Consider the following 22,652-nt stretch of genomic DNA (forward strand, 5'->3'; position numbering starts at 1 on the left):
TGTCTTTGACAATTTAATAAGGCAGTTTGAAAATGTATGAGGGGATTTTTTTAAAGAGCAATTCAAAGTCTGAGAAAGGACATGTAATTGATAACTTCACTGTTGTATTTCATCTTTTTTTTGCTGTAAAGTACCTGGGATTTTTTATCAGTTACAAGATTGAAGAAGTTTATGAATTGATGGTGAATATGACAAAAAGTAACTTCCAACATTCCTGTAAGTTTAGATAATCTTAAAAACATAAAGATTCACTTACACTTCCAAAGTGAAGTGTAGGAATGGTTGTACATGTAGCTGAATGACTAGTTAGGTGTAAAGAATCAGTGTGATAGCTAAGACAGTAGAAGAGAATTCGATGGCTGATCCAGCTTGAGTTCATCAAGGTTTCCTTGTATTGACCTCCACTTATGCAGGGATATAAATGACTTCAATATGACGGGCTCACATAGAACATATTTACAGTATACATAGTGGATACATTCTGCAATACATTGGGATCGATTTGAGACTGATCATTTACAAACTCTACATAATGCGTTTACCGCAAAGACCTTACATGAAAGCCCATTTTGTGCAAGCATGTGTGCAGACCTCCTTTCTTCAGACTGGGTATGAGCTCTGTGTACAGTATGTCTTGTCCACCAATCACTTTGAGCTGCACTATCTTTCTCTCGCCCAACCCCTTGTATCAAGTCTATTTACAATGTGAACATGAAGTTAAGTTCAAGACACATTGCCTTATAATTTGAACATTTGAATCCTGGCAGACACATCATAAAAGAAACAGTGGGTAGGAATGATTGAGGCATGCTTTTATACTGGACATTCCAAATTTAGCGAAGTATTTAATCCTGTCATTTCAGGTTATTTATGTAGAGATATGAAAAGTGAAATAAATACTTTTTTGTATTTTTTTTCCTTCAATTTATTTGAGGCGTGTGCCCAGCCTGCTGCGGCTAAGGTCTGAAATAATAAAATATCATAAATGTCTAATATCAAACATGGTAGCAGAGATATCAAGATGAATGTCCCTTTAACAGCAACAGGTAGATTATGATTGGGAAATTGAGTTCATCTCCTGGGCCCTGTTTCATAAAGCTGTTTGTAAAGTTACGAACAACTTACGAGCGACCTTACGAGCGACTGGTGATCAGTTCTGATGTGCTATATTTATCAGAATTTCCATAATTCAGCACAAGAACTGATCACCAGTCGCTCGTAAGTCATTCGTAACTTTACGAACAGCTTTATGAAACACCCCCCTGATCATGATTACATGAACTCATTCATTACATGCTCCTTGAGGATTGGATTGGGAGGGGTGGGGGTATGGTAAGAACTCCATGTGGTTTGACAGAATACCACTGTGGCTACGTGGTTTTTTGTCCAGTCATGTGGAGACAGCCATACTACATGCATGAATTCCCCTCCCTGATTTTGTTGTATCCCTCCCCCTTTGTCCTTGTTTGGTGTTCCCTGTATAGGGCACATCGATTGTCCAGCACACATGAAAGAAGTTTGCCGCCTTTTTACTTTTTCCCCCCTCTGGTTCTTCTACCCCCCCCCCCCTTTTTTTTTTTTCTATTCTTGCTGGCTGGTCAAGGGGAGCTTTTAGGACCATGCTGGCTGGCATCGCATATAAAGCAGGCTTGTCTATGCAGAGTCACCATGTATCACGCCCAGTCGCCATGGTTGGCCTATTATGTAATCGCCTACCCTCAACCCAAGGCCTTCCCTGTGTGGCTGCTGCGCTCTGACCAATGGGCAAGCAGCTGGCTGAGTGGTGGCAGGAGCAGGGCGGTCAGTGCTTGACCAATCATGGCTGGACATGTGTGGTTGGAAGATCCATCCCTCTTCCCCTCTCTCCCTCTCTTTCTCTTTCTCTTTCTCTCTCTGTCAATCTCTGTCAATCCATAAGATGAGACCCATTGCTTGCACCCCCAAGGAATTTTATTGAGCATGCATTTATATCTTTAGTGTGTGTAAATATCTTTTTCTTTGTATTCTGCCAGATGACAAGACACAGTTTTCATAGCAAGTTAAAATAATTAATTGGGGTTTGTTTATTGAAAGGAAGCAGGCATGTGGGGAAAAAATATCTATATATAATATAGAGGCATTAGACATTAGAAGACAGCCAATCAACATCACAACCTCCAGATGGATTCTTCAAAGAGAACTCCATCTTTGACAGCCCTGTTTCTTGTATTGTTTCATCCAATAGATCTGCAGCAAAGAGAAGCTAGAAGATGATGTATATATTTAGCTTTATATGTAAATGATAGGGTACAGATGATACATGTTATTGAACTGCATGTGTGGAAGATACAAACACCCAAAAATGCTGTAGAGCATTGAAGTGAGCTATTTTTATCCTATGTTTTCTGAAACTGGAAGAACGGGCCTTTGTGACTGCCAAAATTGTTGATCTATGAGTCATCTTTGTGATTCGTCTTTCATTTCTGGCTTCATTGTCATTGTGGTCAGGTATGGTAATTCCTTTGAGAACATTCATCAAGTCTGATTTTATCTGTTGTGTAAAAGTGTCCTGTAACATTGAGGTAGTATTTGGTGACAGAGACCACCCCCCCCCCCCCCCCCCCGGAAAAAAAAAAATCTTAGTGAAAGATTATGTATTATTTCCTCAGTTGTAGGATATTGTGAAAACTTATTTTTATGTATTTTTCTTTCTCATTGACATAGTCCCAATGTCCTGTGTCATTTACATTAGCAATGTTTACTTGACTGAAGAATAAAAGGTAGAAGCAATGACCATTCAGAAAACAAGATTTTACCCTGAATTCTTGTCATCTTGATGATTCACTCGTAAACTGGAAGTGATGACGAGTAAAAGAATGAATATTGATAGAATAGGATGGGCGGAGGATGATTAGCCCAAGTATGTTTGCTTGCATAGGACTCTATGAAAGGTGACAAGGCTACTTGTGTTGGGTCATCGCAACTGAAGGAAAAATGTTCACCTGTGCGATGAGTTAATTTCTTGGGTGTGCAAAGGGGGCTGCTATTTTTGAAGATAGGATATTATAATCTAATAGATGGTCTGGAATACAGCTTGACCGGTGGGTCACTTGACTATTGCTCATTCTCTGTGGTCAGACTGGGGGCACACTGTACCAGAGATGGGAAGACCTGTGTTTGTAAAAGGCTCACTGGTCAGTGGAATGACATTCGTGGTCATTTTGATTACTTATCCACTGAGAAACAGTAACACTAAATGGAAAGTAGTGAAGTAGGGGAAATAAATCTTGTCTTCTCAAGAGTTTGATGCCCCTTAAATTTGACCTCCCTCCCCCTTTTTCCCCCATTTTCATAGCTGCCTGCTGTGCCTCGGGTTTTGGCCTCTCTCTTCACAGCCCAATGACGATTTCCTGGAATCGTGGGTCAAAGTCCCTCAACAATGTTTCCTCCTTGCACCCAGTGGTGGCAGTTAAATGGTTAAAGGTCACAGATTACCAACTGACCAGTAAGGGGGGGGGGGGGTATAGAAGGTTAGAAAGGGATGCAGTGTCTTTGCTGGAAAAGAAAGCTACAGGAGTTGATTCATGTCTAGCATGCTGGCATGCCACAGATACTCCAGAGCGTGACTGTGGTCAACAAGAGTATGGCCAGAGAAATGTTACACTACTCGGAGGACACCACCTAGTGGACGTCTGCCAGTGGAATTGCTGCAGAAGGATTGAATTGTGTTTTTCCAAAGTGCATATTTAACTTCCTGTGGATGCTTGTGAGTGTGTCCTATCCTGCTATGTGATACCAAGGAGGTACTCTTTGTGATACTGGAATCAAATAAACTGTGTGCTGAATTTCAGTAAGGTATGAACATCTATAATCCATCCTCTTCTGTGGATTCCTTTCGAGAGCAGGAAACTCAAAATGCTGCTGCTGCAACATGCAAGCATTGTGCCTTGATTCCAAGACTCCCATCTCCCATCATATATTATATTTCTGTCTTAATGGTGGTAATTCTTCCAGACATGGATTGCATGGGGAGGCATGACATTTGTACACTGTAAACCTTGCTGAAGAAGTGGACTGTTACAGATATGTTTTATCAGTGTTTCAATTTTCCTTTTGTTTATCTTTAAAGACACTTTTTCACTCATTTCCATTTATTTCTAAATCTATTATTTTTTGTTTTGTTTTTTGCTGCTTTTTATGCATATATTGCCCACATATATCAATTTTCCATCAATAAGTTTCACTTGCCCTTGGCAAGCTGACTGGTGGCTTAGAAGCATCCCGACATTGACTTGCAGTTCAGGTTAGATTTTGCGTAGTTCTTATGACACAATCTCTAATTGCTGTGTTGTGTTGTGTTGTGTTGTAACATAATAAACGTGATGGAAAAGCAGGTGAATTGGGCATGGTTTAATCCCCTTGCTAACATTTGCAGATGCAAAAAAAAAACCAACAACCAAAAACCTCAAAACCAACAGATATAGTGCTTCAAAATATTTATAAAATGTGAGTTAGGGATAAAAATAACCAACATGAAACTATTAAAGGCATAATTTACTATTTGCAGATGAAACAAAAACCCAACAGTAGTGCTTTAAAATAGTTCTAAAATGTGAGTTAGGGATAGAAACAACCACTGTAAAAATTTGAATCCGTATAATCGATGTTAAATATTGTTAAATACACAAAATGTGAACAATAGTTATAATAAGAATGCTTCCAGACTAAACCGTATACAGTTACGGTTTATTGAGAAAAATGCTGATATCTCCTCGTATTTTAGGCTTTATTGCAAAAATTTTATATGGTAGGATGTTTTGTGATACAACAGACCTACACATATGCATCAAATGTGATATCTTGAACATTTTTGAAATCACTGCTCCCAAAGGTAAACTGGGCCTTTAATCAGTATTATCAATGCTATTAAAGTATTGTTAGGTTTATATGCAAAATGTGAACAATAGTTTTTATTCACCATTTCTAGAACAAGCCATCACTGTGATGGTTTATTGAGAAAGTTTAATAGTGCTATCTCCTTGATATTTGTGGCTGGCTGCATTTTTTGTGCCTTAGGCTATTTTGTGATGCAACTGAACTATGCACCAAATGGGATAATTATAACATTGTTTAATCACTGCTTTCATTGTTCACAAGAGTTCAGATGACCACATGTTTTGACAGTGTTGATGTAGGGAAGAGAGAGTGGATATGTGCAGGTGTTTTAGCTGTCCCCCCCCCCCCCCTTCCACCTTCCTTTCTACTTCCAATCCACTTCCAGACGATTCATTCAGAATATCAGACAGCTGTATTTCATGTGGTGCAACAAGATACATTTTTATTTTTTTTTTATTTTTTTTTTTTTTTAAGACTTACTTCCCCCAAGTTGGGGAAAGGAAAGACGGTTGTAATGGTGTGTATGCACTGTATCTGACATTGACTCATTTCTCGTGCCCTGTCAGCTCTTTGTACTTCCTGGAGAGTTATAGAGGAAATCTCCGCTGTGAGTCCAAACAGTGCAGTCACTAAGTTTACAGCACTAGAGATCTGAAACACTGCGTCCGACCATTGTCACATGGCTAGGAAGGATTGGGGATAGTGCTGGTCAAAAGCGAGTGATTGCCTCCTGTGTGGACTGTGTAGACTGTGTATAGTATTTATGAGACAAGTTTAGCTCCTGGTAGTCATGTGAAATGTTTTGTTATTACAAGAAGTCTGCTTGTGAGCTGCACTTTGAAATACTTGTTGGAGCTTTCTGAGAAGGAAAAAAAAAATGTTTGATATTTCGTATTCTCCTGTGGTGGAAGAGCCATGGTGGTATGTATGAATGCACTGTGGAAATATTCGTGGTCGAAAATGGAGACTCAAAGTATAAAACTGTAAAGAGCGAAGTTCGCTCTGAGCTTTTGATTTCCGTGTGTCATGGCCTATTAGTACTTGTCTCAGGCTGCTGTCTCTTATGAAAGTGAAAACGAGTGGTGTTGAAGCAGTCTAGTCCCATGCTGCATACACGGTGTGGATTCTTATGAGCTCTGCACCTTTGTCAAGAATGTAGCTCAGCAGCATGTGAGAATCGTTTGTCACAACTGTACAATGACTACCAGTGTTGAAGGACTGGCATTGTTTTGGTGGAACCACTTATAAAAAAGTGAACAAGTTGTGATTGTACAAAGTGATAAGAAGCTTAATGTTCTGGTCTGTCTCTGAAGAGGCATAAGTACATGTATACCAATCGCCATGAGAAAATATCTGCCTATTATTTCTGTTTTATTTTAGGTTGAGGAAAGAAGTTGTTGAAAGTATAAATATGAATTTCTTTAAAACATTCTCCTTGCTCCCACCCCTTCCCCCTTCAACTTCTGCAGGGCTCGCCGGTCTCCGTCGGACAGGAGTGTCAGCCTCTCCGACAGCAGCGGTGGCGAGGAGTTCGCCTCGCAGTCCGACGAGGACGAGGAAGATGACTACGCCGGCGTAGCAGACATCCACATCAGCGACGATGGTTTCGAGGAGGAGGAGCTGCCAGACGCTCGGAAGCGACTCCAGAGCCTGGGCAGGAAGGCGCAGAAGGCATTCATGGTTGCCAAGGAGATAAAGGACTCGGAGAAGGTCTTTGTTGACGTCCTCAAGCTGTTGAATGTGGTAAGTAACTTCACTGCACACTTCCAGCAGATTTTCCGTTCACCAGTATTAAAATGTAGCTTGTGTACCTATTACCTACATGTGTATTGTATCCCTCTTGACTACTGGAAATTTACTCGCTGTGACAACAGTGGAAATGCTTCCTGTTTCCCGTGTTTTAGAAAGCTGGTAATCTGCGAGCTTCATATCTGTTTAGCCAGACAGAACAGAATTTCTGGAGATAATTTATCATGGAAGTTATATCACAGTGAACGAGAGTCCATGCAGTAGACAGGACTTACTTCAACTTACATCATTCAAGCTTAAGCAAGCTGTGGTATTGTATATCACAACAGATGCTATCCACACAAGTTGTATGAGAGCTGCAGTAGAAACTGTGTATAAGGAGTGTTGAAGTCTGAATGCCTTTTATTAAAACCTTTGCAGAATTGTATGGCAATGCAGTGAACTGTATTTGTTTGTGATGTGTTGTGATGTAGTTGCAGGTATGCTTTTTTGGAAGAAAGGTTTTCATTATAGGAATATTTATTACACATACATTATAGGAAGCAATGGAACTCGATAATTTTTTTTTTTCACTAGGAACAAAAAGTCTTCAAATGTTTATATTGCATATTGTGAGAAGAAGCTTTCTTTTTTGGTAATGCTAATGTTAAGCAAAATCTGATGTAAATGCTCACATGTGGAATATAAGTCGCCTATGTCTAGCTGTTTCAACCCTCGTAGTATAGGCTATGTGAACTTTGACATCTGATACGGGAAATCTTACTAACTTCCTTGATAGGCACCGTAGGATAAGTAAAGAGCTGTAATGTAATTTCAAGTGGGGGAGTCTTAATGACATTGAAGACAAATTCAGCATGAGACTCCCACACTATACATCAATTTCCCTGTTGTGATAGAATCAGAAGAAGGGTATTTTGAGAGCCGCAGTTTTACGAAGGTAAAGCTGCTGTAAATTTCAGAATCTCTTTTGACACCTCACAACGCTATAACACATCTAATTTTTAATGCACTTTAATATGTAGGTCAAGATTTTGAAAATGATCATACTAATTATGTTTGTAGGCATTTCGATGGTTAAAGGGATGGTACCATTTTGGTTTAGATGGGCTCGCAAGATTTCAACTTTTTTGTGTGTGTTTGTGAGATAATGAGAAACCTGATAAGATATGAAGGAACATGTTATTTTTGAAGGAATTAACAGTTTATTTGATAAGAATTGGTCTTGAAATGGCCAAAGATATCCATGGTTTTGAAATGGCCAAGATATCAAAAAAAAAGGGATCCTAACAAAAATGCGAGAGGCCATGACTTTTATTAATATCATTTTGTTTTACCTTGTTTTTGGATATCTCTGTCATTTCAGAACCGATTTTTATCAAATGTACTCTCAATTCCCCTTGGAATTGTGTGCTCTTCATTATTTCATTGAGTGGTTTCTTAATATCTCGTAAAATGTTTAAAGCCAACTCCTTACCTCAGCCAATACTAAAATTGTAGGTTGAAAATCAAAAGGCTAAACACCCAAATATCAAATAACAACAGCTATGAGCAACAAATATATCTTGGGACTACAAAACCACTGCTGCAGTGAATACCAGCCACACGGGGAATGTTATGTGGTATGGTCATAGCACACTAACGCAGTCTCGATAACGTCCAATTGAAGCAAGAATACAGCCGCATGCCATCTTGCATGTGAAAGTAAAACCATTAGAGCAGTCTGGATTGCCCGTCATTTTTTGGAGATTTACTACACAAGAAAGTCTAAGAGGAGGTGCATTTTTACAAGCTACTGCTGCCATAAATTAATTAGTCCTAAAGGGAGTGTTAGTTAACAATACTCCTTGAGAGCATATTACTATGATATAGAAAAATGAAAAGATAGTTTGGGTATGCCCCCCCCCCCCATTCATTCCCTGATAAATCATTACTCGACTAAATAGATAACCAGATTGATTAGCATGTACAATGGATTGGCAATATACTGTAAGAGACCCCCTTCATTGTTATGCTACCAATTGATCAAGGAATTATTATTTGAGTTCTTTGCTCATTGGTTCACCGTCAGCACAATGCCTCTATGATAAGACGGAAATGTGATTAGCATACATGTATGGGTAATTGCAAAACCTCTCCACTTTCAAAGAACCTGAAGTGAGACCAGAGAAACCCATTATCTGCAGTCTGGTTGAGACTTCCCCCCTTTTTCCTTCCCTTCCTCATAGAAAGCCTCACAGATTTCTCCCATTCTTAATGCATGTACAGTATTCCGAGTACAGTAAGATTAATTTTTTTTTTAAGTATCGTAACACAGAGATATCCCCATGAGATTACTGTGTAAAATCTGTGCTCTGTCCAAAGTCTGGCTCTTCAGTCTTTGAGTCAGTGGGTTTCAATTTCACAAGGTTTTGCAGACAAGACTTCAGTTCTGTTTAGGCCACAAACTTTTTAAATGAGGATCAACTTACCCAGTTGTGGGTAAACTAACTGCAAACAGTTCTTGATATTATCTTTTGTGGAAATGGAGTGTAGAACTAGTGGAGTGGAAAAAGAGGATAAAACTACATGTGATGCCCTGTACTTAACCTCTCATGTATAGTTTCCTGATTTAATCTGACACTGTTCATTGGCATCAAGCCTGTCTACTTGATATGATGTCAGAATCGCACCCCACCCCAGTATGTATTTACTATTTACATGTTTCTACAACAAGTACAGTATGTAGTGCTATACAAATGCTGTGGATCATCATAACTTTACAAATTGCCCAAGATGGTGCTACATAATTTGCAATCGCTTTCTTTTTCCCTCGTCTTCCACGACTTTGTAGGATCTCCGCCAAGCCATTGATGAGAAGAGCAAGAAACTTGGAGGGAAGCCCCTCATCGAGAAGGCCACGCTTGACCAGATCATCGGTCACCTGCCCCACCTCCTCATATTCAATGAGTGTCTGTTGACCGACCTTGAGTCCAGGATCAGGAACTGGTCAGTGACAGTCAGAACATAATAATAATATTAATTTTTAAAAAAATTCTTGGAATGGACATTCTGAGGAATGATCTTCATGCTTGTGGTAGCCAAGCACCCATTCATTAAAAAAAAAAAAAACTTACATTCCCTACAACATGTTTTGGTTGCCGTGGGCTGATACTCCAGTGTGTTTGTAACACTCTGACATAATTACCAGCACCAGTGCTACACACGATTGAAGACCCTGACTGTATGTGAATTACTTGGTGGAGATCTGATTTTCCTTCGATTACAAGCTAGAAGTCAAATGTTTTGATCACAAGTCAAAGAGTTAAATGAGCATTTATGACTGATGTTAAAGTTTTCAGTGTTTGCGAACTCTGCATTCATGATTGGTAGATGTATTCCCTCCCTTGTCTCCACTGACTTTTGAGATTACCCTAAACTTCCGAAAATTCTGATCTTGCAACTCTACATGTGAAGCTCCTGGCCAAGATGCCACATTGCTGAAAAGAAATGTGAAATGAAGTATAAAGGGATCATATGTTCATAGTTGATATGGACACTGTTATTCCTCTGTTTTCACAACTCCCCGCCCCTTTACATATTTTATTTATTTATTTGTTTATTTTTTTTGTGTGTGTGTGTGTGTGTGTGTCAGGTCCACCAATCCCAGGATAGCAGACATCTTCTTGACCAAGGGCCACTTTCTCAAGTTGTACTCCCAGTACATTCTGGACTTCAAGAACATCACTGCTGCCTTCGACGAGGCTTGCAACAAATACCCCCTCTTCTGCCAGGCAGTCAAGGAATTTGAGGTGAGTGACTTGATTTTAAAGTGCAATTGCTGGTATCGCGATGGGTAAAAAAAAAAAACAAAAACAAAAACAAAAACAAAAAAAATAGAAACCACTGGGCCTAATGACCAATGTTAACAATTCCATACCCCAAGTACATGTTGTCCCAGGCTTACTCTGCCTGAATACTTTAAGATGTGAGGAGACCAGAGTATATTTATTGGAGTGCTCTTAGCTTGTCTTTGATCACTCAAACAGTTTCTAATACTTGTTAATAGGTTAGTTAAGTTTATTGACTTCTTGATTTGCATCCATAGGAAGGTAAAGATGTACACTGGTGATGGAATGCCATTAGCATTAGCCTATTCACACCTGATTCATGTACAGGCCTATCTTCTGTTGGGGAGGGGGAGAGTTAAAATAAGATGGAGTTAAAAAAATGACTCATGATTGTCTTTTTGTTTGCAGATGAGCCCCAGGTGCCAGAGCCTGGCCATCAAGCACTACATGCTGAAGCCTGTCCAGAGGATTCCACAGTACAAGCTGCTCCTCACAGGTAAAGCACAAGCCTCCCCAATATTAACCCTTCCGTTGTCAAAGGCAGGTCTACTGAACAAAGTGTCATTGATACTTTCTAGTTGTGAGCATGAGAGGGGTTCACTGAGAGGAAGGTGAAACTTGTGGATTGAAAGACCTCTCTTCATCACAGTTAAATCTCTCATTTTGCCAGCTACTGGCATCAGACTTGGTAGTGCCGTAGTGGTGTCAAACTGTCGTAAGGTTAGACCAAACATCTCCAGAGGACCTTGTTTGCCCATTTTTGTCTTCCATTAATGCCTCCAGCAAGGCAAGTGTTGAGGTTTGACTGATAAAGACCCTGATCATGCTAGCTATTGCTACAGCAACCTTGGTTTTCATAACCAACCTTGAGTGACAATATCAGAACTTTTTGTTTTGAAAACCTGTAACATTGTCATCTTTACAGCATCCATCCAAAGACCCTGAATGAAAGTTCTTTGAGGTGAATTGTGATGTGTTGACTGCACATATTGCGATATAGTGTTATTCTTGACCTTTGCTTATGAAATGCTCAATTTCAGCATAATCTCTCCCCCCCCCCCATGTGTTTAATTTTGCTGAAGGTTCAGACATCTGAATACTTCCAGCCATTCTTCCCACAAAAGAGTTAACCCTAAAAAGACTGGGCTATTTTGGTAGCTCGAAAGACTGGGGGGGGGGGGGGGGGGGCCTAAAGGGCCCCCCCTTAAGATCTCGGCCGTGGATCGCGCGATCGCCGCGGAAATTTGCACAATGGTAGTGTGCGATGTAATCTACAAGATCGTATATTTAAATTTTCCAAAATAGTCTTCTTTTATTTTATTTTGATTAATTATGCTAATTTATGCGAGAAATCACTTTTTTTTTATCTATATCAGTAAATAAAGCTCCAAAAGTGCTCATTTTTGGTCTAGAAATTCTTTGTAGCATTCTTAGCAAATGTACTTGAAAAAAAAATTTGGTATCAAAATTAATTTCTTATTTATTTTATTGTTTTATGAATTTCTTATGTATTTCTTTGTTTTTTTGACCTTTTGTTTTTGTTGTTTTTTTTTTCAGCAAAATTTGTGGCAGACCCTTTTTGAAGCATAACACTACTAAAACAAATTGATTTTAGCCATTGAGAGTAAAAATAAGCATATTTATATGAACCATGTGATAAAACTCAATTTGTATTGACTTTGTACACAAAATCACATTTTTGAGCCATTTTCGGTCTCACGTGCATGTACAAAAAGTTATGTAACTTCAGAACCGTACACCCGGGCGTCACAAATTTGGTGTCAAAATGTGCGGGAAACTCGAAAGAAAAAAGTCATAGAGCATCGCGGCGAGAGCATTGCGTGTTGCTGAGTAATCGCGCGAAATGTCGAAGGGGGGGCCTTTTAGGCCCCCCCCCCCCCCAGTCTTTTTAGGGTTAAGTAAACAAACTTGATACTGCTGTAGTGTCTGCATTAAAGTTGATAAAGCCCTTGCTTTCTTTCTTTTTTCACAGATTACCTGAAGCAGCTTGATGCAAACAGTGAGGAACATCAAAAGACGACAGGTGAGAATCTAAACTGTCTTACTGGCCTCAGTAATACAGAAAGTCTGCCCAGCAATCTGTACTGGGTCTCTGGCATGTAGCAGTAACTGATATATCTACAGTGTATCTATTTATCTACTGCCCAGCAATCTGTACTGGGTCTCTGGCATGTAGCAGTAACTGATATATCTACAGTGTATCTATTTATCTATCTACCTACAGTATACCTACCTACTTACCAGTCTACAGTGTATCTATCTAACTATATGCATGTTAGATAATGTATAAAAGGACAGTATAGAAAGTGATAGACATTCTGTATTAATGATTTTATATTTCTGCCATTATTTATTAATAAACTGTGACTGTGACATTTTGGCAGGATTTAGTGAACAATTTTGCTTACTCACATCTTAACTTAATATGGCATGGCAATATGGCAATCCTTGACATTTTATATAAGAATCAGTATATTGCTTGATGTTGACAATAACATGGAGTATGCCCTTTTCCTCCTCGCAGATGCCCTAAATATTGTCAGCGAGGTAGCCAATCACGCCAACGAGAGTATGAGACAAGGAGTGAGTATTCTCATTGGACATTCATTACTCGACACTTTAGTCTGTGATGCAATACAAGCGGCAGATTATTTCCAATTAAAGTTTTAATGGATTGCATGGTTGTAACGTAAAGCTCGTCTCTGATCACTAATAGTCCTCAGAGGTGTATGGCTGAATGAGCCATTGAAGAAGAGCACTTCAGGTTTCAAAGTGATTTAGGGGAGACTTTATTGGCTTTTGGCAGGTATGATGTTACATGTGAAACAGAGAGCAAGGTTGCTGACCACTATTTGAAGTGATTGTAGTCCTTTGTTGTGAAACATTGACAGGATAATTAATTATTTAAGAGCCTGTGTATGCATAAACTACAACCACCCAGACAGCAGGTTATGTTTATGCATTGTCTCTGATTGAGATCAATTGGAAATAAGATTATGCATGTATGATGTAGAACTGTCAGACAGGTTGATTGATGTGTGTACGTTTGAGGTGGATTGCCCTATTCCATTGGGTGGGGAATGATCTTATTCTAGTGTCAGACCCACTTGGGCAATAAAAAGACTTTGTCATTCTTATAAACAAGTATATCTTGTGCTGGTTTTTGCACTCACACACTCTCTCTCTCACTCTGTCCATCTTTGCTGACTGGAGTTATAATGTGCAGACTAATTAAAAAAAACACACAAGCATGCAGAAGTTTAGAGAATTATGCTGTCACTATCAAGAGGTATATGAACAAATACCACCATGGTCATGAACCTTTCTGAATGGCTTATTGTAACACTGTTGTCTATGGCAAATATTTAGTGTGGTAAATCTGGTCACTCATAGTGTATGTTGTGAAGTATGAGGGGTTAACTTTTAAATGATTTTGTTGTTGTTTGCATAGCTTCATATTTATTTAAGAATGCGGGCCGTGGAAGCACATATAGGAGACCATGCAGATCAGACCTTTCACACTAGACAATTGTGAAACAGTGTTCCTTTTTATGTATGATTTATTTGTTCATCTTGCCATTTTTGTCTGTGTGACAGGATAACTTTGAGAAGCTGCTAGCCATTCAGCACAGTCTCATCGGCAGTCAGGAGATCGTGAAGCCAGGCAGGGTGAGTGTCATGAGATCTGTCTTTAGGATTCCAGCATTCGTCTACTGAGAGCCAGAAGGAAAGTTAAAACATCAAACAGAATTTTTCCAGGAGTTTGTGCCCTTCTGGTTGTCAGCTGAAGACTGTTTGTCATATTGTCTTTGACCAGATTTTGATACAAGAACAGTTTGAAGGGCCCATTTCCGTTGTTTGACACTAAAATTTTCTAAAGGGAGCAGAAGATTTGAGTCGGTTATTGTTTGTGACCAACAGCACACTGCAAACCATCTTCTTTGGCAATATACATTGTGATGTACTGAAGGGGTTTATATTAAGTGTTAGGGCACGACAAAAGATATAAAAGTTCTCCTCTTTCTTTTTCCAGATGCTCATTTGTGTCTTTCTTTCCCATTGCTGACCGAGTTAGTCCACCACAAGCAATGAGGCAATCGTGAAAGGGGAGGGGTTCATTGTTCCTCCATTTGTATTCAGTATTTATGTGTGCTCCACAGTATTAGAAGATTACGAAATTGTCGTTTCAGATATTCATCAAGGAAGGAGAGCTGCAGAAAATGTCACGTCGGGTCAACCAACCTAGGAAATTCTTCTTGGTAAGCCCTTTTACCATTTCAGTAGCAGTTCAACGTTGTTTGAACACTATGGTCAAATTTTGGTAGCAGGTGTGACTTGCAATTCATTCAACATAATCTACTTTGAAACATAAAGGAAATTATTGGGTGCCATAGTGGACAATTTTTTTTTTTCAGGATATATTACAATACTGGTGCAATTGTAGATGTATTTTGTCTTGTGCCTGCATTTCAGTTATCCTAACCAGATATCCATGATACAGAGGGGTTCCACTCTACGTTTTTCTTATCTGCTGACCATTTTTCACATTTTTTAGGGGATGTGTACATCTTGTTAACAAGTGTGGGGGGGGGGGGGGAATCATGGAATATTGAATGAATGCAGATCTCCTGGTAGCCATTGGTATAGAGGCTAGTGTTGAGTAAAGATATCCAGGTGTGCGATTTGCAGCATCCCTTGCTAAAAAGAAAAAAGGAAAAATGAAAAACAAAGGTGATTTTCTTACAATTTTTTATTCTCTTTTCTGCAGCTGAGTGATATTCTCCTACACACCACTCCATTCCCACCTGGACAGTACAAGCTGAACAATGAGCTCTCACTGGCTGGAATGAAGGTGAGGTGTCTTCCAATCTGTTGCTTCTTTGAGGCAGTTTTTCCCAATTAAGGGTAGAATTTGAAACTTTTTTTTTGTGAGTGGTACTGTGCATGAATGAAGACGTAACTTCAAGCATCCACTTGCATTTATATACTAGGAAGAAAACAGCCATGTTTATACTATGGAAAAGTGTATTATTATGGAGTAGATTTTGAGATTTTTTAATGAAATGCTTAGTGATGCTGACTTGTAACGTCCAATTCATTTATGTTCAAAATAACACCTTATATTCAGAATTTGTATGTCATAGTATATCAAAGATATTCTCCACAACTGGAAAGATTATTTAAAAATTTGTTTGCTGCTGTTACCTACATGTAAGTAAGCAAAAAGAGCAGAACTTAATAATTATTTCTTTTTTCTGTGTTTGATGCTAGAGACTTGTTTTTTTAATGGCAAGTAGAACAACATCCCCACTCTGAATAGCACACTTTAATGCCTGTTCATGATACAAAGTCAAAATTTTCTTTCCTCACTATAAAAAAAAAAAAGAAAGAAGAAGAATACCTCCCGAATGCTGTTGTGGTCGACTCTGTTTTACATCAGTTTCTGTACCGGGGATCCATATGGTGTGATAAAGAAGATGTTAATGAAAATGTTTGACCTTGTCAATTTCTTGGTCTTTTTTCCAACAGGTTTCCAGGAACATCCAAGATGATTGCTATGAACTGAGTATCATAAGTGTGCAGAGATCCTTCACCTTACTGGCCTCGTAAGTTCTCCACCTCCATCTGACTTCTATTCTCGCATTTCGCGAGTCAGATGCTGTTCACGAAATTAAAGACACGCGAAAATATTGACTCTGATCCCGATGTGAATGTGACGTACGCGTGAACACTCTCTGTTCAGTACATGACTCCACCATGATCGTTGGGAATTCCCGATTCGCGAAAATTGAGACTCGCGAAATACAGGCGTATACAGTATGCATAGTTTGCCACTGCAGTTGGAAGCGGTGGATGAAAATTCAGAGGGTTCGTTCAATTCAGTCTTGCGCACATATGATCTTGACTGTCTTCCAAGTGTTCTCGTTCGGCAGTATGAAGATTCAGGTTTCCAGATGGGAGCACTTCATGCTTTATTAGAGTCTGTCGGAATCAACTCTTCTACGTCAGGGAGGGGAGGGTGGACCATGACCGCTTGAATTTCTCCAAAACATTGCTGTTACCTCTGTGATATGATTTTCTCTTTTCAAACTTCTTATAACTTTGTCCATGTCATCAGAATTACTCTCATAAGGAAACGAGTGGTCCTTCCAAAATAATCGACAAACAGAGATGAAAAAATCCAAAGACTAATTTCCTTCTTTGTCTTTGGGCTCTGTCGGACAGGGAAACTCCTTAATTCATGCGAATATTTGAGAAATGTTTACTTAAAAGAAAGCTGAAGTCACCCATAACTTATCAGTAGTGAATTAATGATGATGAAATGTTTTTGTGTTTTGTTTTTCCCCTCCCAGGTCCAAGGAGGATGGTGACTCTTGGTACGATGCCCTCACGAAGACCATCGAGGAGTATGAGAGCAAAAAGAGTTCCTTCGGGCTTGGCCGACCAGAGCTCCGAGTGAGTTGTCGTTATGCTGTGAGGCTTGCAACTAAAATTGCCAACCGCTGAAATTTGTTTGCACTTTCCAGTACTGCTTGAAAGTGTTGCCAAGCGTGGCCGAGTTTTCTCCTCCTCTCTTTTCTTTTAATTGAATACTTGTTGATGTGCCATTGTAGTTTAACAAGTCCAAATATTCCACAGGCAAATCTCTGATGTATAAGTCCTCTAAAAGAATATAGGGGAAAATAAATTATCCCATTTACTTTCTGTTGTGTTAGGTCTGTTCCAATATTGTTGAGAAAATTTTGTTGGTGGTGTTGTTTTTGTCATGTTAGCATGTAACAATATTGAGAAAGATACTTAGATATATCATTTGGACAATATCTGATGTAACATCTCTGCTATTCTGTGCCAAAACAGAGAAGTTAAATGTAGACTGGAAGAGGCAGGATGCAATTTGGAGAGGACTTGTTCTCCTGGGGCCATAATGATCAACAAAACAGATTTTTTTGTAGACAAATGGCAACTCTACCCTCGGTTCTTGTTGTGTGGGAGTGTCGGTCGTGAGATTTTTGCCTTACGCTGAAAAAAAGAAAAAAAAAAAAACATGTCGCCTTAGTACATGTCTATCACAGACATGACACAAAGTGTCAGTCTCTCAATATGTGTGGCAGCTGTGATAAATTGAAAGATACTCCCCCTCCTCCAAGCACTAATCTCCTCTTTGCCATCTATGGCTTCGGGATACCAGCTCATTAAAGAGTAGCCCTACAAGTGCCATAATTTATATTTATCTGGGGAGATGGGAAAAGCAAAGCAAAGAAACAGAACTTTGAACTGCAAATCCAGAGCTGCCTCCAGTGTGCTCTGCTGATCTGTCATTTTGCTCCGAGTTCTGTTCACGTTATGCCACATGTCAGATGTCCCTTTTTCTTGCCGCCCACACATTTCATCGTTTTCAGCAAAGCGAGAGCTTTTCCGGGGGAGATGGGCCCTAAAGATTCTCCTTCAGACCTCCTGTCACACGGTGCATTATTTCAGGCAGTATACTGGTAACAGGGTCCTCTAGCCAGTTCTTATCAGTTACAACCTGAAATCAATGCAAAGTGTGATGTTCTACGCCGCCGCACTGAGGGACTCTTTGGAAAAGTGCTTTGCTTGCTTGCTCACTTGCTTTGCTGGCTCCCTCTCTCTCTCTCTCTTTCAACATTCTTTCCTTTTTTTATGCCTCCATCCAAAGGGTGCCAGAGGCATATGTGTTGTTGTTTTTTTCTTTTTTTGCTGTCTGCTTGGCTGAGAGCATGAGTGCATCTGTATCTGTCAGTGAGATATTGCCTGCATTATTCAGCAGGAAATTGATGTGCAGTTGCTACAGTGTATATGAGAAAAAGAAGAAAGGGCAATATTCCATTCGCGTTATTCCTTTCCCTGTGAGCAGCAAGATTTTTATAAACACTTAACTGTGAAGCCAAGTTAAGTGCCGGATGTGCAGCTTCAAGTCTGTTGACATCGGTCAAGTTTCCTCAACCCTTAAGAATTTTAGAATTTTATTCCTAGTCTTCAGTTTATTGATTGGTGGATTTATTTATTGATGATCTATCACCTCTGCTGTTTGTGTAGTTTGCCTTGAAGATGTTCACAAAATTTTCAGTAGCATGGGTTATGATGTGTTTGGCTACTTTTGATCAGTTCTTAATAGGAAGTAAGATGGGAATGAACTTACAGCCCTCCCTCTCTATTCTTTCTTTCATCTGCTCTGCAGCCCACACTGTCCGAGGGCGATTCATCCAGCCTCGGCCGCAAGGCTCCCCTGTGGATTCCTGACAGCCGGGTCACCATGTGCATGATCTGCACCAGCGAGTTCACCATCACTTGGAGGCGGCACCACTGCAGGGCTTGCGGCAAGGTGAGTGCCCCACATGCCCCCCTCTTCTTCCCCCTCTTCCCCTTCTTCCTCCTCTTCCTTTTCTCCTCTTCTTCCTCCCCTCGCTCCTCCTCCTCCTTCACTTCTTCCTCCTCCTCCTCCTCCTCCTCCACTACCACTTCCTCCTCCTCCTCCTCCTCCACTACCACTTCTCCTCCTCCTCCTCCACCACCACCACCACTTCCTCCTCCTCCTCCTCCTCCACTACCACTTCTCCTCCTCCTCCTTCTCATCCTCATCCTTCCCATCTTCCTCCTCATACACAGCTATAACTAGCAGTAAACCTTACAGGAGAACATGCACTTATGAAGCGATAGAAAACAAGGAGTGATGTGTATAAACAAGGATGTACAGGCTTCTTGCACTTTTCACTTAGGGGCAGCCATATGACAATAATCTGGGCCCTGTTGATCAAACTTTGCTGTATCTTTTCGTAGGTGACGTGTGGCAACTGTTCGCGGAACAAGGCTCCTCTGACGTACCTCAAGAGTAAAGAGGCCAGGGTGTGCGACAACTGCTACGAGACCCTGGTGACATGTGAGTGAAACCTTACTGGTATCTAGTGGAGCATATTAGAAAAAAAAAACGCTGGGTGGGGGAAAACCAACTCAAGATAATTGGCAAGAAGCCGACTGTACGCAGTGCAATTACCATTAATCATAACGCTGCAGTACCATTTGCTGCCTGAAGCTGTATTAAGTACGCATTTACCATTTGCTACTTGAGTGCAAGGAGTCTTGTCTCTCTCATATATGAGAAATGCTGGATTGATTAACAACCATATTCAACAGTTAACAATATCACTTACTATGAAGTTTGCTTGTACATGTACGCACAGTCAATAGCTATATGAATCAAATACATTGATGCCGTCATCTTAAAATATAACACTCCGCCAGTTGGGTGGAAATGATAGCATTTTAAATGAAGAGGGATGCAAAATTGATTCATTTGTTGTCTTCCCGTTGATTAGCAGTGAAATTCGTGGTACCCAGTATATGCTCAACTGTTTCTTTGGGTTTTATTTGAAGAAAATAACAGTTAAAGGTAAAATCTGTTCTTTCTCCTACAGCTCAAGGCAGGGAAACCACAGACTCCCCCAAAGAGAGGAAGGAAAGATCCAAGACGAACCGCAAGAAGTCCAACAGGCAGCCTGTCCGACCCAGTGCACTTAAAGTGAGTTCCCATTTGCCAGTGATTTCATAAGTCTGCACCCAAAAGGGCCAGGAGGCAGAAGTTTTCATTCATATTAACAACTCAAATAGTAAAATGAATGGATTTGGCATCTAAGACGGAGCTGTCAAGTCTCCCCAATTCTGCAGGAGTCTGCCTGAAAATGTCAAAAATCTGGTCATGTCTGATAAAATCTCCCTGACTTGGGAATTATTTTCACCCATTGAAATGCATGTAACACACAGATATCTCCCCAATTGCTGTGTGGAATCTTCCTGATTTGGATGTGGGAATGTTGGCAGACCTGCCAAGAGGACACCAGGTTTTATGAGGATGAAGGTGTCATTGATATTAGCATCTCTGCAGAAAATGTGAAGGAGGTGGTTAGGAAGGGAAATAATGATTCACCGTCATGTCTTGTGACACTAAGAGCAACACAATGTGCCCTGATCATTAGCTGTGCAACTTCACTTGATCGGAGCAAGGGGAGTGGCGTCATTTCTCTTATTCTGTTTGTCAAACTTTTCACACCCACCCTCTAACTTGTTCCAGGTCTGCGCCAAGGACCAGACCAACTCGTCGATGAGCGGCTACCTGTGGATGCGGAAGCAAAAAAAGGACTGGAAGCGGCTGTGGTACCGGATCAAGGACAAGGTGCTCTACTCCTACAAGGCCAGCGAGGATGTGGTAGCCCTGCAGAGCATGCCCCTCCTGGGCTACGCGGTCTGCATCATCAATGAGGTCAGTATCTAAAATGAGAAGTAAAACCCGTAGAGAGTTTTCTGATGCCATTGCTGTTTGTTTACTACACTATGAAATACCCAGAGGAAATTTAAAGGTGGAAAGCCCTTGTTAGGTATAAATAGTCATGGAGCATTGATAGATAGGTAACATTGAATGAAGAGCTTTTTGTGAATGGTTTTTCCTTGAATGAAAGAAGTTAATCAATTTCCTTTCAGAATATAAGCAAGAAAATGTTTCCATCACCGAGACACTGGCTGTCAATTGACCACTTCTCTAAATCCTGCACTGAAATAGAGCACAAGGGTTGCGAGGAAAGATATCTTAATTACAGCCTATTGACTAGATGGAAATAGAGCACAGATTGCTACATAAAGTCTTTCACAAGCATTTGATCAATGAGAAACCTTGATGATTGCCAGATGATGTTTGAAGTGAAGGACATTGGATTGTAGAGCAGAGTTGTTGAAGAGTAAATCTTTCACGAACGTACAATCGATGTGTGACACATTGAATATTTCAAAATGGTGCTTTTATTGGACATTGCAATACTCCATCCACAGCCTTGGTATGTTTTCCTTGTGGAGGATCCCTTACTCTTCTGTATATATAAGACGAGAAGATATTGCATGACTTATGACATGAATCCTTGTCTTGGTGCGTTTCCATCTGCAGCCATTTGAGGGCTTTGAGGCAGGCCTTATCCTTCAGCTGACCCAGGGACCCATGAAGCACATCCTGAGGGCAGACACAGTAGAAACCTGCGAGAGGTAAGAGAGGGAGGAGTCATGAGAACAATCCTTTCGTTACTGTTCCCCCCCCCCCCCCCAATCCCCTGCCAAGTTTTTCTTGCAGCACCATAAGCATTGAACATTATTTGAGAAAAATGTACACTTGAATACCAAAATTACATTGTTAATTGTGATGCTGTCATTCTCTGTGTGTGTGTGTGTGTGTGTGTGTGTGTGTATAAGTAATGGATTATGGAGTTTTTCATTTGTGTGGTGGGACCAAGCCATATATCTAGATTATTTTGATGAGAGACATGTTCTTTTATTACACTTTGTTATTGAACTGCGAGGGATACTTCTTACCCAAGACATCTACAACCCTCTCTCTTACACGCTCAAATGCATGCTGCTATTTCAAATGTATGTGTTGCATAGAAGCAGGGACAACTCGTCCTTGCGAAAGACTAGCACTTTCCAGTTATATAGTGATTTCCATTGTATTTACTATATACACAGATCTGTATCCATGAGAAGGTCTGTTTTCTTCTGTGGTTAAGTTCATAACCTTATTGAATTAGCCTTCTTCAGTCAAATCTGTTAAACACATCCCTGTTGTTACCATCTGTGTAATTGATGGGAAACTTATTCATTTTAAACCCCCCTTCTTTGTTTTCCAGGTGGAATGAGGCGATGGTTGAAGCAAGCTGCCTGTAGCCACATCCCCTCATCCCAAGGATTTCTTCTCCCAGAAGCGACACCCCCTGCCCATCCCAGACAAGCATCACGAAAGAGCTGGGCCAGTGGGCCCCAACAGAGACTTCATGGACGGTGGATGAAGGTGGTTGCAGATGAATTCTTTCCATTCTGCCGTCTTCGGCAAATCTTGAGTCTCGACGAAAACGAAAGTAATCCCTTGAAGCAGCTGCAGCACCGCTAGACTGGGATGGGTTGGTGTAGTGACAGTATGCAATGGTGCATGTGTGATACCACAATGAAGTGACAATTTGCCATGTTTCTTGCGTGTCTTCACCAGTGCACCTGCATTTGGCATGGAAAAGGATCTGAACTTTTCAAGAAGTGCTCCTTTGATGGGGCCCTGTACTACAAACATTATCCAGAAACACACAAGTATATTCTATGCCAATATTTTCACAAATATGGTTAACGCAGGTA

At 40.3% G+C, this 22,652-nt stretch overlaps 1 protein-coding gene across 1 annotated transcript; it reads left to right on the forward strand.

Annotated features, from left to right (window-relative positions):
- Window positions 1-1,668: 1,668 nt before the first annotated feature.
- On the forward strand, window positions 1,669-22,426 carry LOC140244838 (FYVE, RhoGEF and PH domain-containing protein 6-like). The gene is made up of 20 exons (XM_072324451.1): window positions 1,669-1,800; window positions 2,488-2,492; window positions 3,335-3,397; window positions 6,345-6,618; window positions 9,455-9,609; window positions 10,256-10,412; window positions 10,860-10,947; window positions 12,445-12,495; window positions 12,997-13,055; window positions 14,070-14,141; window positions 14,663-14,731; window positions 15,241-15,324; window positions 16,002-16,078; window positions 16,826-16,928; window positions 18,673-18,816; window positions 19,272-19,371; window positions 19,907-20,010; window positions 20,560-20,748; window positions 21,424-21,518; window positions 22,157-22,426. The coding sequence occupies exons 1-20, from the start codon at window positions 1,669-1,671 to the stop codon at window positions 22,191-22,193; spliced, it is 2,058 nt and encodes a 685-aa protein (XP_072180552.1). The 3' UTR covers window positions 22,194-22,426.
- The last annotated feature ends 226 nt before the right edge of the window (window positions 22,427-22,652 follow it).

Source organism: Diadema setosum, chromosome 2, assembly GCF_964275005.1.
Source record: "Diadema setosum chromosome 2, eeDiaSeto1, whole genome shotgun sequence".
In the NCBI taxonomy this organism is placed as follows: domain Eukaryota; kingdom Metazoa; phylum Echinodermata; class Echinoidea; order Diadematoida; family Diadematidae; genus Diadema; species Diadema setosum.